At 44.6% G+C, this 23,484-nt stretch overlaps 2 protein-coding genes across 2 annotated transcripts in view; one reads left to right on the forward strand and one right to left on the reverse strand.

Moving 5' to 3' along the window:
• LOC122570031 overlaps positions 1-23,484 on the forward strand; it is a 58,316-nt gene that overhangs the window by 27,731 nt on the left and 7,101 nt on the right. Inside the window, exons 4-5 of the mRNA XM_043731844.1 lie at positions 3,366-3,457; positions 3,574-3,652. Coding sequence (XP_043587779.1) covers positions 3,366-3,457; positions 3,574-3,652 — 171 coding nt within the window. The remainder of the gene's footprint in view (positions 1-3,365; positions 3,458-3,573; positions 3,653-23,484) is intronic.
• LOC122570025 (RNA-binding protein Musashi homolog 2-like) overlaps positions 1-23,484 on the reverse strand; it is a 123,747-nt gene that overhangs the window by 5,859 nt on the left and 94,404 nt on the right. Inside the window, 3 exon segments of the mRNA XM_043731828.1 lie at position 1; positions 3-625; positions 1,877-2,117. The exon segment at position 1 is cut by the window's left edge and continues 5,859 nt beyond it. Coding sequence (XP_043587763.1) covers position 1; positions 3-625; positions 1,877-2,117 — 865 coding nt within the window.

The following is a 23,484-nucleotide window of genomic DNA, read 5'->3' on the forward strand; positions in this document are numbered from 1 at the left end:
ATCGATACGCGGACAAAGCCGGGTAACTGCTAGCGAACAGTTTTCCGTATCCGGCGACGGCGTTTTGTACCTGGGCAGCCGCAGCCGCGGCCGCGGCAGCTTGTACTTGGGCCTGCGCCTGAGCCGCGACGATCTGCGAGGCGGCGGCAACCGGCAGTGGAGGCTGTGGCGCCAGTCGAACTCCCAACGCTCCCAAAACGACCCTCTTTCCGAGGGTCAACGCGCCTGGCTGAACCGCCTCCTTGGGCTGAGCCTTCTTGCACTCGACTTTCTTGTTTTTGATCGTATGGAAGTGGATCTCGCACACGCGGTCCACCACGTCCTCATTCTCGAACGTGACGAATCCGAAGCCACGATGCCGTTTTGTCTGTTGATCCATCAGCATCACCGTTTCCTCCACCTTGCCGAACTGGTTGAAGTAGGCCTTCACTTCGTCGCTGCTAGTGTCCTGACTCACGCCGCCGACAAAGATCTTCTTCGTGCGATTAGCCTGTTTCGCGCGGTTCTTCGGCGTCGCGTGTTTAGGGTCGATCTTCTTCCCGTCCAATGTGTGGATTGGACACTTCAGCACCTTGTCCACGCTACCGGGCTCGGCGAACGTGATGAAACCGAAGCCGCGACTACGCTGTAACCGAACAAGCCAGAACGGCCACGATGCACAACGACCGTCTCTTCCAACTTCCCCGTCTCTCTTTCTCACCCTCTCTCTCTCTCTTTCTCTCTCTCTGTCTCTTACACACACGCACACACGCGCGCTCTCTCTCAGTCTCTGCACGCACGCTTTCGCTGCTTCCTATATCGAGTGTCCCTTTCTTTAACTGTATTCGACAACCTGCCTATAGTCTATGGATATTGCTTCGTTTTTCCGTCGATCTAATCCGGCGAGACGTCGATTTCGCCTGAACATTTATAAAACGCACGCGGCGCTACAAACGCGTCGCGAATATTTTCGTATGGTTCAGTTTTTTCGTAGGCTTGCTTGTAACGAGAAAACTCTTTTATTACCGTCGCGTTCCGTCCAAAAAGTATCCTGTCTCGTTTATCTCGATATCGTACTCTGTATTGTAAAAGAGGTACCATAAAATCTCCTTTTATGTACAGTTAACTAATTACTACCAAACTACCGTTTACATGCAAGACTGTCCAAGCCAATGTAAGACAAACATTCTAGGATTACGTGAGACAAGGACTTCGAATAAATATGATAAGAATCAACTGAAGTTACGGTCGTTAATTGCATCGCTACCGAATACGAGTAATATATGTATAATCTATGCCCACAGTCCTCGTTCGTGATTTCTCTCGAATCCCGTGCGAACGTATCTTTTAGAAACGAGCCTCTGCCTCTTTTCCACCTTTTACAAGTTTTAAATACATGTTTTAATACAGTAAAATACCAAAATACGCTTCTACTTCCTTTACACTGTCTCAGCAATTAGTTACATCGATTAGTACAACTTTCTCTCTACGATCTACTGTGTGAAGTCTCGTGCAAAAGTGGAAGGAAGAAACTGGTGCATCGAATCTCCTCGAGGCGAATTGCGTTTTCATCTTTTTTTTTCTTTCTCTTTCTCTTTTTTTTCTTTTTACCCCCTTCCCATTACCGATCCCGAATCTTTTTCCTTCGATGCGAACGGTTTGACCTATCGAGGAGGAAATGGACAAGAATTTGAACGCGTCGATGGCCCGTTCGCGAGCTTCTTCATCTTTTCTACGTTTCCTCGGTATCTTTCAAACGCGAGACGTTTTCAGGTAACATCTGATAATTTCGGCAAAATTCGATTATCACAATTTTGATTGTGGAAGCTCGACGAAAATTTCGGGCCAGCGACCGAGATGGACAAGCCGACGGAGAGCTTCCATCGAGTAAACCGACCTGTGTAACCGGATCCTTCATGATCAGGACATCGGTGACGGTACCGAACATGCCAAAGTATTCCCTGAGCTTCTCGCTGCTGGTCTGCCAAGACAAGCCACCGACAAAGAGTTTTCCAGGTGCCGGGTCGCCGCCATTCGGTGTACTCCTGCCGGAGCTGCCGGAATGGCTACCGTTTATAGGCACCAGGGCATTGTGAAAATCGTGTTCGATCGCACCGTTTGCCGCCTCCATGCCGGCGCTGAAACACACATCGTATTCGTCATCGATTAGACATTGCATCTGACTTTTATCCGTTGATATTTCTATCATTGGAAGAAATATAAAATATGAAGGAGGATAGGGAGACAAAGAAGGATAAAAATTAGAAGAGAAGGAGGCATGAGATTAATCTTAGTCGAAGGTTTCGGGTTTTCGTTGCTTGGTAAAACAGGATTTTCAGAAATCGAGTTTTCAGGGTGTAAGACTCGTTATTTTTAGGTAACAACAAGGTTTGTTTAACATACAAAATTACTAGGTAATTGTACAGCAAGGGACTTGAAATTTCTCGTACGTACTTAGTCATTCGTGAAGAAAGCACAATTATCTTTGATATTACTTTAGCTATTACATATTCATCACGATACGTACTTTCCAACAAAAGTTTATTAGTTCATCAAGCTTAAGCGTACAAAAGAAGACATTTTCGAAGCAGCGTACATTGATACACCCGGAACCTTCGATTCTCAACACTCTCTCCGATTAATCTCGTTCTTTCATACAAACTTACATTCAGATAAATCTATGTAAATTTCATTTGACATCGCGAACGATTAAATCAGGCTACAATAGCGTGAAAAAGGAAACGAGAAGGCCAAAACTGGAACTCGACGTCATTACGTAATTAACAACAGGTCGCATTTTAATTACTGATGTACTACCGGCCGGGCTCTCGTTTCTTCTTCGCGCACGTGTTTACGCGTCGCACGGTATTAAACGTAGCTTGTCCCTTACATTCTACGTATACATATGTACTTGAAACGCGTCGAAATGTTCCGAATCGACCTCTCCTGCTACTTTTCTGCCCGCTCGCGCTTTCCGTGAGACGAGCTGGTGTCGTCCGCGAAATTTTCGTTTAAAATTAGTCGTCGTTTAAGAAAAGAAGCTAAATATCATCGTCGTTTCGTTTAAATCGTTGTGGAAAGCAACTGAGCGATCGGTAAGATCGACGAATCCATCTAACATTACAATTGCGTAAAATTTGTACCATAAAAGTTAAAATTAAAATAGTATAAGCAATACACTATACAGTAATAGTGTAAATAGTGTAAAGATAGTGTAACAGCAAAATTATTCAAATTCTGAAAAATTCACCGTCGTGAAACTATCGAATTATTAGGAAAATTATTACGAACCGGTAGTTCTAAAATTAACAGGTTCCAAAGATATTTTTTGCTCTTAGCGAGTTTCAAAAGAAACTCGAGTGACGCATTTTCTCTTTTCGTTTCAGGTAATCCCGTTACTACTACTGCAAACTTTCGCTATCATTGGCGTGCCTATCCTGTGCTGTCACAGACTATTTGTCACCACGATCGATGTTCAGTAAGTTTAGCCCAATCAGATCGGGTATATGTACATCCTACGCTGAAGGGTTCTCGTTAGCAATCCAACGATTACAATCAACCCTGGATCTAATAATCGAAATTCTTTACACGTAGGATTCCGTCGGGAAATCGTCGTTTCGAGATAACGTCTCCTCCAGGATTTTTCGACCTACGAAATCCTCGGATTCTCAAGGTAAGCGCCGCGATCTTGGATCGATGCACGATTTACATTAGAAAATTGTATCCAAGAAAACGTTCTCCAACGTTATCGAACAAATTCCTCCGAAGGAAAAACATTTTAGCTATCATGTTTCTTTCTTCTTCCACTCGAAAGATTCGATCGAGCCGACAGTAATGCGCTGCGCGTAACGCTATTTTATTTTCGCCCTTCCTCTTGTTATTATTCTCGATCGCCAGTGATTCGTTGCCTGTCTCCCTACGAGCGTTACAATAACACTAACCATCGCAAGAATGGTAGTACTCATCCATCGCTGTCACGTAACGAACTATCAATCACCAGCTATTACCATCGCCTCTTGTCCTCTCTCATTTTCATCACATCTCAAAATTAAAGAAATCCCGAGGATTATCGTACAAATTTCTGCATTCAGTCGCCTCATATCACCCCTTTGGTCTTCTCTTTTTCCCCTTTTTACTCGTTCTCGCCAAACCTTAAGAAACCTGGAGAAACTGCCGAATTACCATACAAGTTCCTCTATTCCATCGGTCCATTCAAGCTTCTGGAAACATAACCCTAAAGTACCGAGTAACCGTACAAGATGGCACGGGTAACGCGTCTGAATGGCAACAGAGCGCCGCGCGGGCATTAAACCCCTGGAGTCCGAAGAAATTCGATCGATCGTCTAATCGACGATCCCGACTGAGCGAGACCCGAACCAGTAGAAAGATCCAGAGACGTAGTTTCCAACGGTTCTAGCAAAGTCGTGGAGATGTACGTTGCCTTCCCCGGCATGATTCGTCGAGACCCGCTGCTCAACATTCGTCGGAGAGAAAGAGAGAGGGCAGGCGGATTGCGAGGGGAGATAGGGGGGGATGGGCGTAAAAGAGCCGCACGTTACTCCGATTCGGTTCTATCACCGCGAGGAACGTGGACAGAGCGTAGCGAGGGTTTGAAAGAGTAGAGGGAGCGGCGTGGCTACGGCGCAGCGCGGTCTAGAGTGGAAGCTCCCGGGGGTGGAAAGGTTCCGAGGATCGCGCTAGGGAAGAAAGAGAAGAAGGGATGTTGGTGTGCGCGTGTACGTGCACCCACAGCCTAACAGAGGCAAAGGGAGAGAAGGGTCGGCGAGAAAAGGAGATAAGCTTCGTAACGGTTGCGGGGTGCGAGAGAGATGGAAGACAAGGGACGAAAGGAAGAGGGGCGGGGAAAACGGCGACTAGCGGTGGCTTCGATTCCGCGCGCATCCAAATAATTTATCAATTATCCTGAATCCATCTGGATTCGCGGTTGTCGTATCTCTGACGGACCGAAGGGCAGCAGAAATAAATGTAACTTGTCATAGTTGTCCAGAGGAGAATCGTCAGGACAATTCGAAGAGTAAAACTTTCATATATTTTTAGATATTTTCGGCTTTAAGATTTGTCGATTCGAGAATGAGTCACGAATCATGGAGATTGTCTTGGCAAGCAAGAATAAAATGAGTCGAGTTGACCGTTGGTTAAACTGGAAGGAAGCTGCGAGGAGTATTCGAACGAAAGATTTGTCGGTCGATGGCGGTCGTGAGCTGATCGTTCCCGTCGCTGTGGACGAACAGGGCAGGAAGAGAAAGAGCGAAACGAGAGAAAGAGGGGAGGGAAAGAGCAAAGTGAAACGGGGCGAGCCATTCGGGGCGAGGGAGTCGGCCAGTGGGGGGCGCTAGGATGGATAGAGAGCGGGGGTGGAGGGTGAGAGAACGCGCAGCTGGTGGATCAATACGCCCCTTCGTACTTCTCTCTCCCTTTCGCAATGTTCCACCCCTGCGGTACGTCTATCGAGAGATGCGACGCTGCTTTTTCTCGTTCGCCGCCTAATTTTCGCGTAAACTCGTCTCTCTCACGTGCCATTCCGCATTAGCCGGCTTTTTCTTCCGCGCCTTCTTCCGGTCATTTCATTCTCATCCGAAACCGCGTCCTTCACCCAACTAGACGATTCCTTTCTTCTACTCTACTGAAATTTCTCAAGATCTGTTCTTCCATCGATTTGCTTTCTTTTCGATACGTTAGATTCCTTCGAGCTTCTTTCGAGCGTAGTCTTCGCAATTGGCGGAAGAGAAGAGAGCGGAAAGGAAGGTCAATCACTAAATCAGACTTCCAGCCATCCAACCGATCGAACTCGTTCGCCTAAGAAATACGCCTAAATTTAGATCCAACAGGCAGACAGGAACGTAACTGGTTGAAACCCTGCGTTACGTGAGATTCGGACGATACATCGTCCTATTATAACATCGTGTAATTATTTCGGCCCATTCTTCGCATACAATGCGATTTACGTTACGTATCCCGGCGAAGCTCGAGTCTCCACGTGTAACTATCTCCGTTGTCATTCAACTTCATTGTTCGCAACCGAAGGAACCTTCGAAGATGTTCCTTCCTTCGATTCCGATACAAGAAACTGTGGCAAACTTTACCAAGTTTCGTCGTTCCATTTCTCCATATATTCGCGATCCTTTCGGCCGCGTGTCCGATTCCAAGCAAGTATTCAAAGATTGGAAAATCGATCGTTACCGGTGACCTCTTCTCCATCTATCTCAACGCGTTTACGATAGACACGAGGGAATTCTTCAACGATTAAACATTTCTAGTCGACGTCCTGGCACAACTGGTGGTCGAAGCGCGGTGTTGGCGCGTTCCAGTCATGACCCCGATCGTTTTGCGACAGGCCGAAACGCGAGGTGTAACAGGAAGCGAGGATAACGGGCCAGGGGAGACGGAGAGAGTCAAGCTGCTGGATACGCGAGAACGGTTTCAGTATTTCCAGTATCGGTAAGCAGCAGGCTATGGCTGCGCGTAGTCGTCGTCCCCCTGATGGCCCTCGGCAACATCGAGGGTTACTTTCCTCCCATTCTCTGCCGCCCTTGTTCGGGCTGGCCGCGCACTTCTCTCTCTTTCTCCCTCTTGTTCTCTCCGAGTTTCCCTCGAGCCCGTACTCGGTCGCACGCGGAATATGCGCGGTTGGACAGGCGCGCACCAGCCATCCTTTCACCCTTCCACGCTCGGTGGCCCGCCGAGGGGCTCGAACCGGCGAGGAGAGGGTGCTTTACCGCTGTTGGTGGGGCTACGGAGCTGGAGGAGAAGCTCCCTCGGGTGGGGGAGGGACAGGGTGCGGAGGCGCCGTCGCCAGCGAGCGACGCAGTGCCGTCGGGACGCTCGACGGAGCGATACCGCCTTCGCAAGAGTCGAATCGACGCCGCCATCGGCGAAACGACACCAAAGCATAACACCACCAGTCGCCACCCTCGCCTCGGCATCTTCCGTTCCTGCCTCTACCATCGTCGTCATGTATCGCGAAAACGATCGACGATCTTCGCGCGAATCATTCCTTCGCTATCGATCTGGCGTGCGAAATATATCGAAGACGCTCGCGGGTTGCATCGCGAACAGCGAACCGCGCCAAATCCCGATCGAATCGCGGACCTTGAGGATGTCGAAGGAAGTAGGATCTCGCCGGCCGGAAGGACTCGAACCGCTCAACCACTCGCCGGGGATATTGTCTTGTCACAGCAGTACGCCTTTAAAGAGTTACTGGTGTGATGGGACATTGTCCTCGTCTCGTGGCCATCGTCGAACGCAGTCTCATTCGTTCCAGTGTTCTCTGGATTCCAAAGTGGAAGGAACTCTGACAAAAGTGTTGGCGGTCTCTTTGTGTTTCGTGATAGATTTGCAAAGGTGGAGAAGCGGAACAAATAAGAACGATAGAGTTCATGGGATATTTGCAGGTATCGGAGGACAGGGAACACGAAGGAAGAAGAGGAGGCGGAAGAAGCTCCGTAAATTTCGTGAACTTTCGTCTTTCGAATCTCGAGCGTCATCTTCGTGAAAGATTAGAGTAATTCCGCGTCCCTCGACAGGTGACCGTAACGGGCGAAGGCTCTGCCAAGGTGTCTCTTAATTCTTGCCAGCGTGGATATCACGGCGTTTCCGGTCGATAAGGCACCTTCCGGAAGGTGCGGCTATGATGGTTGATCGAACTACTTTCTTCTCGGTTCATGGGAAGAAGCGAGAACGAACGAAAAAGGAATCCTTCGTTTAAGTTCGACTAAAAAAAAAAAAAGAAAAGAAAAAGAACAGACGAAGCTTCCATTCGATATAATCGCTCATTTCCCTACCACGAACAAGAAAGTCGTTAGAACTGTCCATTTCCCAAAACGTTAAAATCACTGGCACCGGTGGACCGTGGAATGGATTCTGAATGGAATCGTATCGTGATGTCTGAATTGGCAAGATGGCGATGTCGGAACGTTTCAGGTGTGTTTTCCTTGCGAACCAGCGATCATCCGTGGCCCCGACCTATTTTCTTCGATGGATTCTATTTTCCTATCCTCGTAAGAGTGGTTCTCGGAATCTAAGGGATTTCGTGAAAAGTATATTTCTTCGAACGATCGAATCGAACCGATGGATTCGTTTCGACCACGCCACACGTCGCTAAGTAAAGGCAATGCTTTCCATTCTTGCGGATACGTAACAAAGTGGTTACACGCATCCGTTTTCGTAACAGAATCGTCGACGCATTATCGCGATCGAACAGTTGATGAGATCGTCCACTTGGCCTAGTTCCGGGGTGGAGTAGCCCACACATAGTATCTTCCGTGGTTTCAACCCCGAAATATCTGCGGTCGTTTATTGAATAATGAATCAGGCTTGTTTCCATCCTCGGCGCAGTGTACCGAATTAAAGCGGCGCCACGGCGGGGTAGTGAAGAACTCGAACGGGGTCGATGAAAAGGTTAACGTCGGGTTTAGGTCGATCGTACGCCTTCTCTTTCCCTCCACTCGCACCTCCCTCTCTTCCTCTAATCGACTCCCCTCTAGGTTGCTTGGTTTCCCCAGTTTCGATCAGAGTTTCTACTAGCAGCGACGTTCGATCGGTGTCCGAATGACGTACACGGATATGCTCGTAACTCACGTTCGATCCTAGTCTTTTGCCTAAATTCGAGTAATTCCCATTGCTTTTCTCGTCATCACGCGTAATACGATTTCGCCACCGAATCATTCACTCTCATCGCCAACGATTCATCAGACGTTGTAAACAACGAGCTATGGCACAATCTGGCGAACTCATCGAATCGGCAGATCTTCGAAGCTATTCACGAGGCTCGTTGTTGTTCTTCGTTAGCGAGTCTCAGGCCGCGATCACGAAACGTAAACGTACGCTGGAAATTTCTGGTCCGGCTGGATCGAATCGAATTGATTTCGGCGTTTCAGAGTTTCGCCAGTAGTCACTGTACACACGGTACATCGACAACGTCGTTTAAGTACAAAAATACGATAGGGGGAGTAGCTGTTAAAGAGAGAAAAGGGCGGGAATCTTCCACCTAGACAGGAATACGCGTCTCTGTAATTATCGATGGCACGCGACGCTCGTTACATCATTCACCGTCTCGTTTTACTCTACCGGCTGGATGTTACGGGGTTCCCTACATTGCATCCCATTAGTAACTCTGCACTTCGGCTACCCCTTGCAACCACCGCGTTGTCGTAATTTCGACGTAATCCTGTTCGATTCTGCAAAATTTAATCGATTCGAAAGAACGAATCTTCTCGGACGTTACAAGACTCCGATAAAGAAAGGAGAGAGAGACAAGAGAAGGGGCTGTGGAAGATGGAAAAGAGGCCGAGCGTAGGTTAGGGCATGCAGAAATCGCGGAAAGAATTGATTAGCCGTTGAATTAACGGGCGCGGCACGTTTGCGATTCGAGAGAGGAGGAGGCTTGCGAAGGTAGTCGTTGGGTCGGAGTTGGATTTCACCGTTGATGGAGGTGGCGGTGGTGGTGGTAGTGGTGGTGGTGATGCGGTGGTGGTTGTGGTGTTGGTGGTGATGGTGGTGGTGACAGTATTGGTGGCCGTGCTCTGGTCTCGTAGATGCACGTGGAGATGGTAGAACCTATGGTGGTTACTAGTGCTGGTGGTGACGGTGATGGTGTGGTAGTATGCCGGGTGAATGGGGTGGGCTGTCATTTAACCTTCCTGTCGGTTGGTAGAGGGCACAGCCGCTAGGCGGCGACACGTTTGATCGTGAGGAAAACGTGATAGAGGGAGCGGGCACGGAAAAGGGGAAACGAAAGCTGCAGGTTATCCCCGTTCGTTACGGCAGCTATCGTCGTCGTCGTCGTCGTCTTCGTCGTCGAAGAACGCGTCTGTGTTTAGCCGGTTGTTCGAACATTGTGTACGTTCTGATATCTTTTTCAAGAATCGTACGAGAAACCTACCATCGAGATATAGAAGCTTCGACACACACATACACGTGTATGACAATCAGCGGGAGCAGCAAGAAGAACATTGGAAAAACCGAATACGCTCCGCCATGTTCATCCCCGTGAGAGACACCTTAGACAAGAGAAACCCCCATAGATGTGTAGAGCCTAGAGTACGCACCGTTACGCGCAGATGTCGTTGTTGTGTAGACATTGTTATAGATTAGATACAATCCGTCTTAGAGATCTATGTATTATATATTTGATATTTTTACGCGTATATGTATACGTATACATATATGTAGTATATATATATATATGTATATAAATGACGGAGACAGAGTATAGCTTTAGCCGAAAAACTGTTTCGTCTTCGCTCTAGATACTCGTTGTATACTCCGCTTGATATTATGTACATGGATACACGTATCTATTTACACACGTGCGCACGCGCTCGTCCGCACATATTTCTCTCTCTCTCTCTCTCTCTTTCTCTCTTTCTCGCTCTTTATGTATGTTTACACGTACCGGCGCGAGGCAACATTTTGATCGATTTTGTTAGAATCGAAATATACGCGTGTTCCCTTAAGCTTGACGATGGTTCGTGACGCGTTTCGAGAAACAAAATATCCATTGGAGAAAGGCGAGCGAACAGAATCCCGTGGCAACATACAACGCGCAATTTGCATGTATTGCGCGTTGCAAATGACCTATATGCAGTTAAGCGATGCAAACACGTTACCGTAACACTATATGTTAAGTATCACTGCCTTTTGCGTATCATAGAACTGCACACGTAGATTGTATTATATTTTTTTACAACTGTCGCCGACAAGAACGATCTTGCCACGCAGAAACTGGTCTCGTCGAGACGAATTCAACGTTATAGTCGGTTCTTGAAAAATTCACGAATGTACTAGAGTATGTACGAATAATAGTAACGGGGGTGAATGTTCAATAAATCGAAACAAAAGTTGTTTCAATCACGAATCTACCTCGATGCTTCGATTTCCTGACCCAGAACAATTTCTCTGACTTATCTCTAACGTCTCGATTCGCGCCAATAACGGTCAAACGTTCGACGATAGTTTTCCCCGGTTCGATTCTACGAAAGATTATCCTCGAAAGAGCGATTATCAAGGATCGGATATAAGGAAGAAGAAAAGTTGGTCGGAACGATCGGCCAACGACAACAAGAGGGTGACTCATTTGCAAGTTACACGCATAAACGTCCATTAAAATAATTGCAATGTGCCGTGATCGAAAGGATTAAATGTCACGCGTCACGAAACAACCCCTACACTCGGTTCGTTTCAATTTACCGCTACCTCTCTTCTCCTTCTTTCTTTTTCCCTCTTTTAAAGGACGACCGAGAGAGCGGCTCAATTAATTTTAATTTGGACGATATTAATTTTAATTAAGGTACGCAATTAACACGAAACACGTCGTCAGCGGGTGTCGTCGGTGGCACGGTGAGACCGGATGGAAATAACTTGGCTTTAAAGTCTTCGTAGCGAGAGCTTCTCAAGGGGGATACGTCGATTAGGGCCTAACCCTCGCCGCTCTTCTTTTGTACGCGTGTTGCGTACATAAGTACGTACACATGCACACGTACGTTCGCCTGAACGTGCTTGTGTACGTGATCTATCGGGTCAGGTGTACGACTAGACGACCGTACACGATTATAGTCACACTCTATGCATTATAAATCGCAGATGCCTGGAACATGTAGGTAAACGTTCATAGATAAACGTCCATCCCTCTACACTTTGTATTTGTGATTGCACGGATAGAGATAATTGCGGTTGATCGGAAAAGTATTCGCCCACCCGAGTACTTTACACTCGGTTCTTAAAGTGTAGTTTCTCGTTTCACGATTTTACTTTACTTCGTAGCTATTGGACTATCGTTGTGGACTAGAATAACAGGTATCTTTTAGAAACGAAGCGGCAACGTATCCCCAGAATAAGATAAACTAAACGCGATATATCAAAAATAAGAGTAAAACGTGACGGTACTGATAACTAACCGGCCCTCGGTTGTGATTAAGTCTATTTCAAATTTTCCTTCTCCGATAGAATTCTCTTAGATCTCCCTCCTCGCTGTTTCCTAATTTCAGATAAGACATATTGATAACTTTTACGATCTACTATAAACGCGAGAAACAAGAAAAAATATTCTCTTACATCTTCGCTGTCTAACGTATAAACGTAGAAAAGTCGTAGGAGTATTGCGACGACCATTACTCGCCTAATTCGGTCGATCGAACGGTACTATTGTTTTCTTTTTTCTTTTTTCTCTTCCACAGTCTTCCGCCAACTGGCCCTCGCGATATTCCTCCCAGAGTTTTCTCCCTCGGTTTGTGTATCCAGCACCCATGTTATTGGATCAATACGTGCAGGGTTAGGTTCCATTTAATCCGCAGGGGGTGCCCTCGACAGACGGCCTATGGAAAACATCGTACCCTCCTACGTCAAACCTCCTAAACCACAAGCACTGCCATCAACGGGGCTCCTTCTGCATCGCACAGGCGCTTCTGTATATATAAGGACGCGTCCGCGCAACTCCGAAGCGGAAAAACAACGCGACACATCCGCTTCAGAAGAGATATTTTCTGTTCGTTCTCTTTGGTCTTAGCGTCGAATTAGCTACTGCTTAACCCTTTCGAGACTAACTAGCAAACAGACTTTACGTTCGAAAGTTACGTACGTCCGTAGGAGACTGCCAAGTTAGAATTTTTAGAAAATCTATCGGCATTTACATACGCACTATGTGGGGAAAAAGCTGGAGAGAAGAATAGCGAGATGACATGGAAGTAACTGATCAACAGCCTGCAACGCTCGTGAACATAGGCAAGGAAATGGAATCTGATTTCGCTCCACTCGTTTGATACAATAACAGCTACTTTAGTTTGGATATTTTATGTTTTGGCATATTTGAATATTTCTTTGATGGATAAGAATCCACACTGTACGCTTGAAATGGGCGCAATTAGTAGATGTGGGCTTGCTTCGACCAATAATACTCTGCAATGAAAATTGCGTGTGAGATTGAGGCGAGTTCGATCCATTAGGATAAGAAATGAATTTGCATTCGTCCTACTCCGCTTCTTTTCAACTCTGCGCGATAGTATTCCATTAAAAACGAGAGCGCACGCTTATCGTACTTTTAAAATTACAATTTGCGTTAATTTTTAGCTTATTATACTCTGCGCTATCGTTGAAAAAGAAAAAGGAGAATTCATCCGCAAAGAATTAAGAATCGAGAATCTTGGCATTTTGGAAACAAGTGAAATAGCGAAGCGCGAGAAAATCGTTCTCTTCGTGGAGATATTAGAAGAACGATCGTGGCAATCTCGCCTTGAGGTCACGGGGATGGATAAAGCGAAACGAGCAATCAGAGAACATCTACTCTTTCCTTCGACCCAGATCCCAACGATCGTCTGATCGTTTCACCGTTAAACACCCCCATCAAACACGATTTCTGTCCTCACGATTTCGACAATTTTCTCTTCCACCTAATCCTGCCCTTTTCTTTTTAGTCTTCCTAATGGTCTTCTATTCGCCTGTCCCTGTTCATCAGTTCAATCGCAGGTTCCTTTTCGAATCTTGCCAAACGTTTGCGTATATCGGTAACGATATCGCGGACGAGTTGAAACGGGAGGAAAGTCGTTTGCGTGTTCGAAAGGCGAGTCGAAGCTGCTTCGCGGCATCGCTGGCTGGTTCCTCGATCTAGGCCAGCCTTGTTACCCGAACAGCCCATCAACTCCATCGGTTTCGCGTACTAACGAGCAGCTCTACACCGAGCGCGAGCTTCCGTTCGTCGTGCTGGAAACTCCGCGTGCTTCCAACGTGCTCCAACTATCGCGAGGAAGGAAAGAAAAGCTGGAAGTCACGCTTCCTCCGATCGTTCTATCTCTCACATGTCTCTCGTCATTCGTCGATCCAATTAATCCTCCATCTTCATACGTTATAACGAGGCCTGTTTCTTTCCATAATTTTAATGTCTTGTTTTCCTCTGGTAGGGATTTTCTTGAAACGTTAAAATTCAAGATAGATCGATATCCGTTTCTTCCTTTTTCTCATCTTTTACGTAGCCTGCGTGTTATTCGGTGGATTTGTGTAAGGTTGTGTGTAAAATTGGATTGTTACTTGATGGCTATTAATCCGCACCCAGCCAGTCCAATTATGAAAAAGCTTTCGTCGCGATCGGAGTAGAGTATTCCGGTAGTAGCAAAGTATCGCAGGAAAAGGACGCAGAACGTGTGACTCGTTGTTAAAGAACGCGTAGTCCAGAGGGTCGCCGTTTCGTGCAATCGGGCTATCGCGTTTTCTCGTCTGTTTGAGGCGGGCGTGGTCCTGTTTGTATTTAATTAATCACCTTAGCACGATATCATATCGCGAAAACTGCTATACCAATCCTTTTTCCTCAATAATCGACCGAAATAAGCTCGCCGGAACGTAAAATCTCGTGATCGCGGAAACTGATCATACCGGAATTCGTAAATATCAATTAGCCTATGTTACGTAGAATGAAATTACAGAAACGACGCTAGAGAAAAATGATAACGAAGTGTTTGAAACGGGAATGCGATATTAAAAACAGTTATTTGCCTCTGGAAGAGAGAACATTCGCTTCGGATGATGTCCTTGCAATTATAGGTTCAAATAGGTATATATCATTAGAGTACGTACAAATAGAATTGTCAAATATTGAACATGTGAGAAGATAGAAAAAAGGAAAGAAGAATGTAGAACAAGAGATAATCTATTTACGTAAAGAAAAAGCATTTACGTAAAAAAGAGGATCAAGAATTAGAATGAATAACAGTGATCGATTCTGGCGTACGTACCTTGCAGGCCGCTATATCGTAGCGAAAGGTAGAATAGAAAAACGGTAGAAACCTTACTGGTAGTCGGTAAAGACGATTTCTACAATGCTCAAAACGTATTGCATTACCGACGTCTCTCCTATTTCGATTTACCGAGTAAGCAAGCGTTTGAAACGTAGTTCTCGTCTCTACCACAGCACGTTCAAAACGGAACTACGTGCGCATCCTCTACGCGAAGTAGGAAATAACGATGCTTCGATTTACGTATTTAAATATTGCCATCGAAAATATTAGTTTATGGCGTTCTATTCCAAGATCACGAACACGGCCACTAATTTATTAATCCCGCCTTTTCTTATCTTCTTCTTCAAGCATATTATTTCGAATTTTTCGCTAAAATTACCATGATAAATCAATTACAAACTTTTAACGATGATCTCCTTTAACAAAGAGAATTATAAAACCAAATTCTCAGCGTATAAAAAGAACACGATTCACGCAATGGTCAGTTTTCGATACAGCAAAAATATTAAAAACAATTTCTATCAATTTCCAGATAAGTAATTACTAATCCAGATAATTGATTCTCTCATCGTTCATAAACGGAGTGTATCGAGGAACTGTCTGATTAGATGCTGCCCTCGACAAGAGAATCGCATTTGCGCCATTACGCGTTACACGAGTCGTAACATACATACGTACCGTTTATAACAGACTCCTCTTCCATGCGTTCGAGAAACTTCGTTAATCACGAAACTCACTTATCGTACAAAGAATCGTCTATGTCGTGTCGAGGCTACTTCGCATGCAGGATTTCGTTCGGCGTCTTTCGTAAGATCGAAAAGGACTCATTTCCGACGCGATGCGGCGTGACGTGTACAGAGGTTCTGCTCAATCACTCATCTTCAACCAGCACTTTTCTCGACCATGGAACACGCGCTATCGCGACCATCTCCCTACCCAATATTCACTCACGATCGTCCAACCCCTGTGTTTTTCCGACTATTCAAATTCACTTGAAACCTTTCGTTCCCTCCGAGAGGAAACTCTCGGCGCAGCCTCGGCCAGCAATCGTCGCCGTGACTTTTAAATTAGCTTCGAAAAGACAGAAAATTAACGATTATCTCACGTATATTCGTATACGTATATTCTTAAGAAAGAAAGCAACGAAGAAACAAACGGACAACAATTAGTATTTTTAACTCGAGTGTGTTGTAAAGTTGGCGTGCGCAATTTAGCTCCGTAACGAGTTTCATCGAAACTGATTTAACTGAATCTTTTCTGTCCGTAACCACACACCCCTGGCCGTAATTGAGAGAAATTAGAATGGCGCCAATCATCTCTAACGTTGACTAGCATCTAATAGATTTACCGATAAACAACCTAGCAGCTGAAATCGGTTACCAAAACTGGTCGATCAAACGATTAGTACTCGTCTCGATTGACCTTCTTCTGCTTCCTCTAGTCGCGTCACGATAACTGATCGAGCTTCTTACTCTGCGCTCCACTTGTACGCTCTCTTGTTTTCAACGATTTTATATCTACTAATCGCGGTCGAACAGCGTGCCAACTAAAACGACAAGGATTGATTTAGCTGTATTATATAGAACGGACGTCTACCATAAAAGAAACAAAATGAAGCTTAAACGATCGTGATTGATCGCGTTCGTTTATTACGGATACAATCGGATAATAGCTGTCGACTGTAGCACGAATAAGCGGTACAGAAGTTCGCTATCTATCGCAGAGTGAAAGGTGAACAGAGACGATGCGTTGACCCGAGTTATCAGCTGGTCTCGATGTTGGATACGTCTAACGGTGTCTAGCGATCTAGGTCGGTCCAGGACGAGGTATCACCTTTTCCTCGTCTTGTATTTCAACGCACGCTTCTGGCTGCTTTGCTTAACGATTATTCTACTTGGGTGCGCGATAATGGAGAAAGAAAGAAAGCGAGATAGCTTGCTGGTGAATTGTGCGAGCAACGGAGAGCAAGAATTGCAAAGGAGGAGAGAAGAGAAAGAGAGAGAGAAGAAAGGCACAGAAAGGGTGTGTATAAGAGAGAGAGAGAGAGAGAGAGAGAGAGAGAGAGAGAAAGGAAAAAGGGAGTACACGAGAGAATCGATCGTCCCGTATCGTTCATATTATTGTACATACGTAGTACGCTGTTTTTGCTGAGTAAAAGTTCGCATATCGAGCATATGCCCGGTTTTTCTAACCAAGAATCTAAAATTGCTGCACGGCAAAGCAACGAACGAAAGCAGGAAGTAGCGATGGGCGTTTTACAAGGCCACGAATATTCCAAGAATTTCGAACATGATTCGAACATTTGCAACTCTTCGTCTTGGAAGTCTCGATCTTCTTCAGTCTTCATCAAGCTCTTAAGTGTAGCTTTAGAGTAGGGTAAATTATAATATTATATATATTATATAGGGTGAATAACATAAATAAACGTGTTTATGACAAGTCGAACGTTTCGAACCTTCGTCAACAGCTCATGTTGATCCACTATTTGGACAAAAGCATCGATCGAAGACACCAGAAAGACATCGGATACTTACCAAGCTAATGCAAAAACTACTGAAATTCTCCAAACTATCAAGATATTCCAACATATTCGTGACGTCCAAGAATTCCAAGACTTATCGAGACTTTCAAGAAATCGTATGCTTCGATTCGTGTTCAAAGTTTCGCGTTTCTTCAAACGTCGCATATGCAGGTGCGATGCGATTCGAGGTTGTTTTGAGATCCCATCGCTACAGGGAAGTGTAGCAAGTAACAACACGGTGTATACAGCTATCGACGGTCCGCAGCCTTTTCCGTTTGCCTTTCTCTCTTTACCTGATCATTGATCAGAGAGTAGGAACTCGGTAAGTAGGAACTCACGAGAGACAATACAGCACCGGTGTCCCGGTCACCGTTGGTCCGTCGTTCGTGTTCGCACCTGGTGGTCCAACGTCGGTTCACCAGGACCGGCGACCAGGATTCGTACCTGCATCCTTGAAAAAAAGAGAGACGGAACAGGGGTTCTCGGGTGAAAAGGCTCGTGCTCGGTCTCGTGTGTAGCCCGGCCCGTCGCTGCTCTGCGCCTTTGTCTGTCTCTCTAACTCATTTTCCCCTCTTTCCTCTGATCCTCTTCCCCGAGAAGAATCGTGGAAAGCCTGCGAAAATCGTCGATGCTTGTTTTCGTTGCGAAAGACAGTGTGAATAGAGACTCGAGAAAAAAGAAAAACAAAAAATGAGTACTGTGGGAGGAAAGAGATATCAAGGGGAGGCTGAAGACACGATTGGACAAAACGGTTAGGAAGAGAACAAACTCGGTCGAGAGAAGGGTATTTCGTCATTCAAACTCGTTTCTGACTATTACGCGATCTCTCGAACCGTTTGTGGACACAGCAAGATCGTTCGACTGCTCGTACAACACTAATGTTATAATATGCCTACTAACCAAGGGGATCGGGAAGAGTTGCTCGATCTTGGCGATCTCAACGACATATGATGGTCTATTATTATATCGGTGACACGACAATTACAAAATTTATATAAGACAAGAAACATTCCTTTTTTTCTTTTTTTTTTCTTTCTTTTCTTTTCTTTTCTTTCTGGTGGAGAGCGGTGTTAGAAAAAATAGAGATGAATGATAAAAATCTAACGACCAGTAATAGTAACAATATAGTAATTACATCGATATATAGATATAGAGATACTAAGAAAACACTACTCGATATATGACACTGAGAATTAATGAAATCGAAAAATAAAAAGGTCAATCGCTCTAGTTTATGTATATGTGCGTGTATAAATATATATATATATATATATATATATATGTAGAAAGAGAGAGAGAAGCGACAAAATATAGTTTCTATGACAAACCTGCCGCACTACCAGATATATCAATAGTCTCGTCGCACTAAATTACCAGTAAGGGCTCTCGCAGGTCAAAATGAATATTTCAACTACAAGCGATATTTATATACATATATAAATGTGTGAGATATGTATATGTTACGTATACACGATCTACAGACAGCGATTATAACCCGTATAGCTTGTGATATCGTTAGATTGCTGTTACTATACAGTTATACACAAATAAACGCAATTCTGCAGCTAGTCGATCGCTATGATTAATTGCAACGCCAGCTCCCATTGCGAACTAACCTATATTATTTAACCTATGAGGAAAGAGGGTGCATACGCTATCGATCGAGGAATCGGTTTATTCGTCGGCTCTTTTTAAATCCAAGCCCACGCTAATTTCAACTCAAACGCGATACATACATATATATTTCTTCTTTTAAGGCCATAATATGTATGTACGTGTGTAAACGGTTTTACGCGGTCGTGTTACATTAAACGAGCAGCTCATTTAGACACGTGTTTAATCGGGACACGAGGATTATGATATTTAACGCTAGAACTACCAGAGCAGTTGAAACGATTATTTCGCAATTTTGCATAGGAATTTTATTTTTCATAGTTTTGCCGATCTGCCACGGAGCTTGTTTCTTACAACCGGTGAAAAATTTGTAATAACTTTTCCAATTGTAGCTGTGCTAAATTTGGAATTTCCCATTCTATTGTCGATTCAGAATTAACGTCACAAACATCGATAACGATTTCGCTTATTTTCATCGATTTTTTACTAGAAATTATTCTACGATAAAAAGATTGTTTCATGAAACACCTACTGACTTACAAGCTTTTGATCGGTAATTTCTAGTTCCTTTGATGCAAGTTTTATACGTTAATCGACTGTAATTTTAGCGTTACTATCATTATTTCCCTTTTAGATTGCCGATTTGCATGTAACGTTCTCGCTAATATTTACACGCGAAGATAATCGGGACGTTTAATAATTGCCAGTATTCTAGTCGGCACAGTTTGCACACGCTCGTCCACAGATTAATCAAACGTGTCGCGTAATATCATAACAAATCTACTCGTGAAAATCCCATAAATAAAATATAATACGAGAATAAATAATATAATACAAACGACTGAAAATATTTATTACGTTCGTCTCCAAATTAATCGTTGTTTAAATACTACAATCAACAGAGTGAATCGTTAATCGACGAAATAGAAAACTGAAAATTCGTTGACAACGAGCAGATCGGTTTGCTCGTTTCCCACGTTTTTCTCCGACGTTGACGAATTGATACGCGAATTAAATCGAGAAACGATAGAAAAGCGGGGGGAAAAAGCGGAAAACTTGAGAGGGCTCTGGATGACCCTGTTGCTTCAAGGTTGAGAGGACTGCCTCGAGAGAGGCACGAGGGCCTGCTGATGTCTCTTGAAAATGGCCACCTTATGTATAGTGGCGAATAAAGAGAAGAAGAAGAAGAAGGAAAAGAAGAAGTAGAGAGAAAGAGAGAGAGAGAGCAACGGTATGCAAAAAAGGAGTAATGCTAAAGCAGATTAAGGGCGGTATTCATAGCAGTTACTCGGTCACAAAGATGCCAAGTGTTGCGCAGCTTCTCGGTCTCGTATGCGCGAATAACAATTAAACCTTGTAAAGCCAAACCGATCAACTTTGCTTCTTCTAAATCTCTCAGTCTCACTGCGATTAATATTGAATATGGAAAAGCAGATTATCATTACGATTAGTATTCAACGTCTCAATCAAATGAGAAATGTCTCAATTTTGACGCAAGAACAGAGATTTTATCTGCGAATAGAGACATATAAAGGAGACTTATAAAATTGCTTCCTGCAAAATCAAGGTCGGTGGTATCGACACAATCGTCGCTTTCCTCTGCTGTCTCTTGATAAATCGAGGATATCGAACAATGCGCGTGCAAACCCACGTCTTCGCGGCCTACGATAGTTTCGTAGGCGTAACTGCAGTAAACCGGAACAAAAGCAAGGGAGGAAGCAAAGGAGATCCTGTCTGTCTGCTCTACCAATGCCGCAAGTAATAATAAAAATATTCTGATACGAAAATCAGAAATAAAATCGCATAAATCACCGATTTTTATCTAACTTTGAATTATTTGTTCGGAATGCTGCGATATGGTCAAAGTCATTTTACTTGCTCGCTCGCGTAGTTTCATTAAAAATGGAAACGTTTGCTTGAAAAACAGTTCTGCCAATGGTCGAACGTTGTATTTATACTATGAGATCTCTGATATCGTGTCATTCTATCGACTCTTTGGTATGGTATAAATGTTAAATAAACACGTTCCCTTAAAACGACGTTGCGCGGACGGTATTTGTCTAAAAGCTATTGTTTGCTATTAAATCGTTCAAGAAATAGGAGCTACATCGTGTCTGTTGTGGAATTGTTTGCTGTCTGCTGTTTGGCATCCCGTGGATGGAATCAATTAATTGGCAACCCCGAATGAGAAAAGAGAAAAAAGCAGAGAGAGAGAGAGAGAGAGAAATGCGATGAAAATGTAAAGAAAGTCAAGAATCGGTAGGGACGAGTGGCAGCTATTTATTCCGCAAGATCGGGTACTTGGTTGAATTAATCGAAAAGTCGAAAATATCGGCGGCGCGACTTAATTAATTAAACGACAATCCTTGGCGCAGCGAGATTCTAATAGTTTTAAACGCGAGAGATCGATAAGCGAAAATGTATTTATAGTAATTCTCGTTTAATCGATCAATTTTTTGTAGAAGTTTATGACGCGTCGTTTGCTATTGAGCGGACCCTTCGAGCGCATAGGATGCTAATTAAGCTGTCGACGTGATCCGAATTGTAAATTTTATAACCTGCAATGTTGGAAATTCCAACTTCTCAAAAATAGCAGATACACTGTCCGTATCGTAAACTGAGGATGACCTTATATCCTCAACATCATCGATTCGATCTGTCGACCGTGTCATTGTTGTTGTCTACTTGTACGTCATCGAAATACAAGCATGAAATATGTGGACTTTTACTTTAAGATTATTCAAATCAAATTGTTGAAGTCTCTCTAATGAAAATGATGTATTGCAATTTTAAAGGCAACTGTAGTAATTTCTTAATATCCTAACTAAGATAATTTCCAATATGCAAAACCAAGTTACCTAACACCTCGTAAATCAAATGCTCGACTCATGTTTCTCGTTTCATTCATATGCAATGTTCCTCGCCTTGTTTTTCAAACGAAACCGATTAGAAAAGCAGTCAATAATTTCTAGAACATTTACCACACAGATAATCGACGAGTCTCAAGTCCGACTCTGCGTTAAGCTGGCACTTCTCTACTTCAATCGGTTGAGTTCGCGAGCGTCGTCTGGCAGCAGTATCTTCCTCGTGAGAAACGTGCTCCTTCTGTCGCGAATTAACGAGCATACGTTACGCGGTCGTTGCATCGTCTTAACGAGCTGCAGCACGTGTAGGCGCGCGCCGCGAATTAACGAGCAGCCTTTCGAACGCGCCAGCCGCGTGTCTCGACGTTGATATTTCCTGCGGTATTCAACGGAATCGATTCTTACGATCCAAATCGAGTTCCAATACGTTCTTCGCTCGCATCGCCGCTTCCAATGCGATCCTAGCCTCTACTTGAGAACTCTCTCTCTCTCTCTCTCTCTCTCTCGTACAATATAATTCCAAGTCCCAGAGAATCGAAGAAAAACGAAGAGAAGCGAGAGGTCGATCCACCGCGTACGCGACAGCTTTATCGACGAGTTGACGACGATTTGAGAACCACCTGCAGAACCGTCTCATCTGACTCTCTAGAGTCAAACCCACCAGCCAGGGTCGTCTCATCTCTCGTGTTCCAGGGTGAAACGTTCTCGTTCCCTCGTCGCGTTCCACCTTCCAAGAAGCCGTGGAGCGTACGTTCCACGTGCATGGAAACGCTGCGGTGGCGAACGAACCGGCATGCAAAAGGACTGCGAGCGAGCGCAGTATTGTAGATCTGTTGCAAAACTCCCCTCCCGAGCCGTTCGCGACTCCCACCCTCCGGTGGCTGCTCTTGAGAGACCAGCCAGCAAACTCCATTTCTACCCCCGGCTCGAGCCACCGTCTCTCCCACCGCCACAGCCGACACCTCCCCTCGTAGGCCACCCCCAACGAACCTATCTTCCTGGTCAATAACCTCGCTGTGCCGTGTGCCGTGTACCCGCGACATAATCGGCTACCATCGCGTTTCGGATCAACGTGCTTCCACATAGCACACGTGTCTCTTCTTTTCTTCTTTTTTTCTGTTTGCACCTCCTAAATTTATTTCCGTACGCTGTATAGTAGCTTTGATTTTCTTCTTTAACGCTGGAGTACGTATCGTTCTGTTACAGTTGACACACAACGCTTCCGGATAATAGTTCGTACTTGATTTTAGGATGCTCTGCGCTAATTTCAGAAGCTCGGTTTCCATCGATCACATTTATCGCGCGAAATATAAAATACTAGCTGAAAACTGGGTACTTTAAAGTAAATACAGCCAAACTCGTAATTAATTTTCGTTTTCTAAAACCGAACAATAGCAACGCAGGGTTGAACTTTAGCTCGTTACTTTCTAAACTTTCTTTCAGTCGTTCTTCTTCCTTATTGGTCAACCTTCGTGTAGGTGCACTAAAGGCGTATAAGTAAATTTAGCTCCAAGCGAACTATAGCTTTAATGTCGAACAATTGTACGTGAATTTCGAAGTAAAAGTATTCGAAGAACGGGGATCACCAGCGACGTGGAAAGAAATATAAAAATTGAGTGCCCGGATTGTTCACGCTAGGATTAAAGAACGAGTTTGGATTTCTAGAGGGGATGGAAGAGGAAGCGATTGATCGACGAGTATCCGGAGCTCTTATTCTCGCGCGTTGCATCACAGTTTCGTTCCTTTTTCACCCGTGTTTCCCTTT

Source organism: Bombus pyrosoma, linkage group LG8, assembly GCF_014825855.1.
Source record: "Bombus pyrosoma isolate SC7728 linkage group LG8, ASM1482585v1, whole genome shotgun sequence".
Classification (NCBI taxonomy): domain Eukaryota; kingdom Metazoa; phylum Arthropoda; class Insecta; order Hymenoptera; family Apidae; genus Bombus; species Bombus pyrosoma.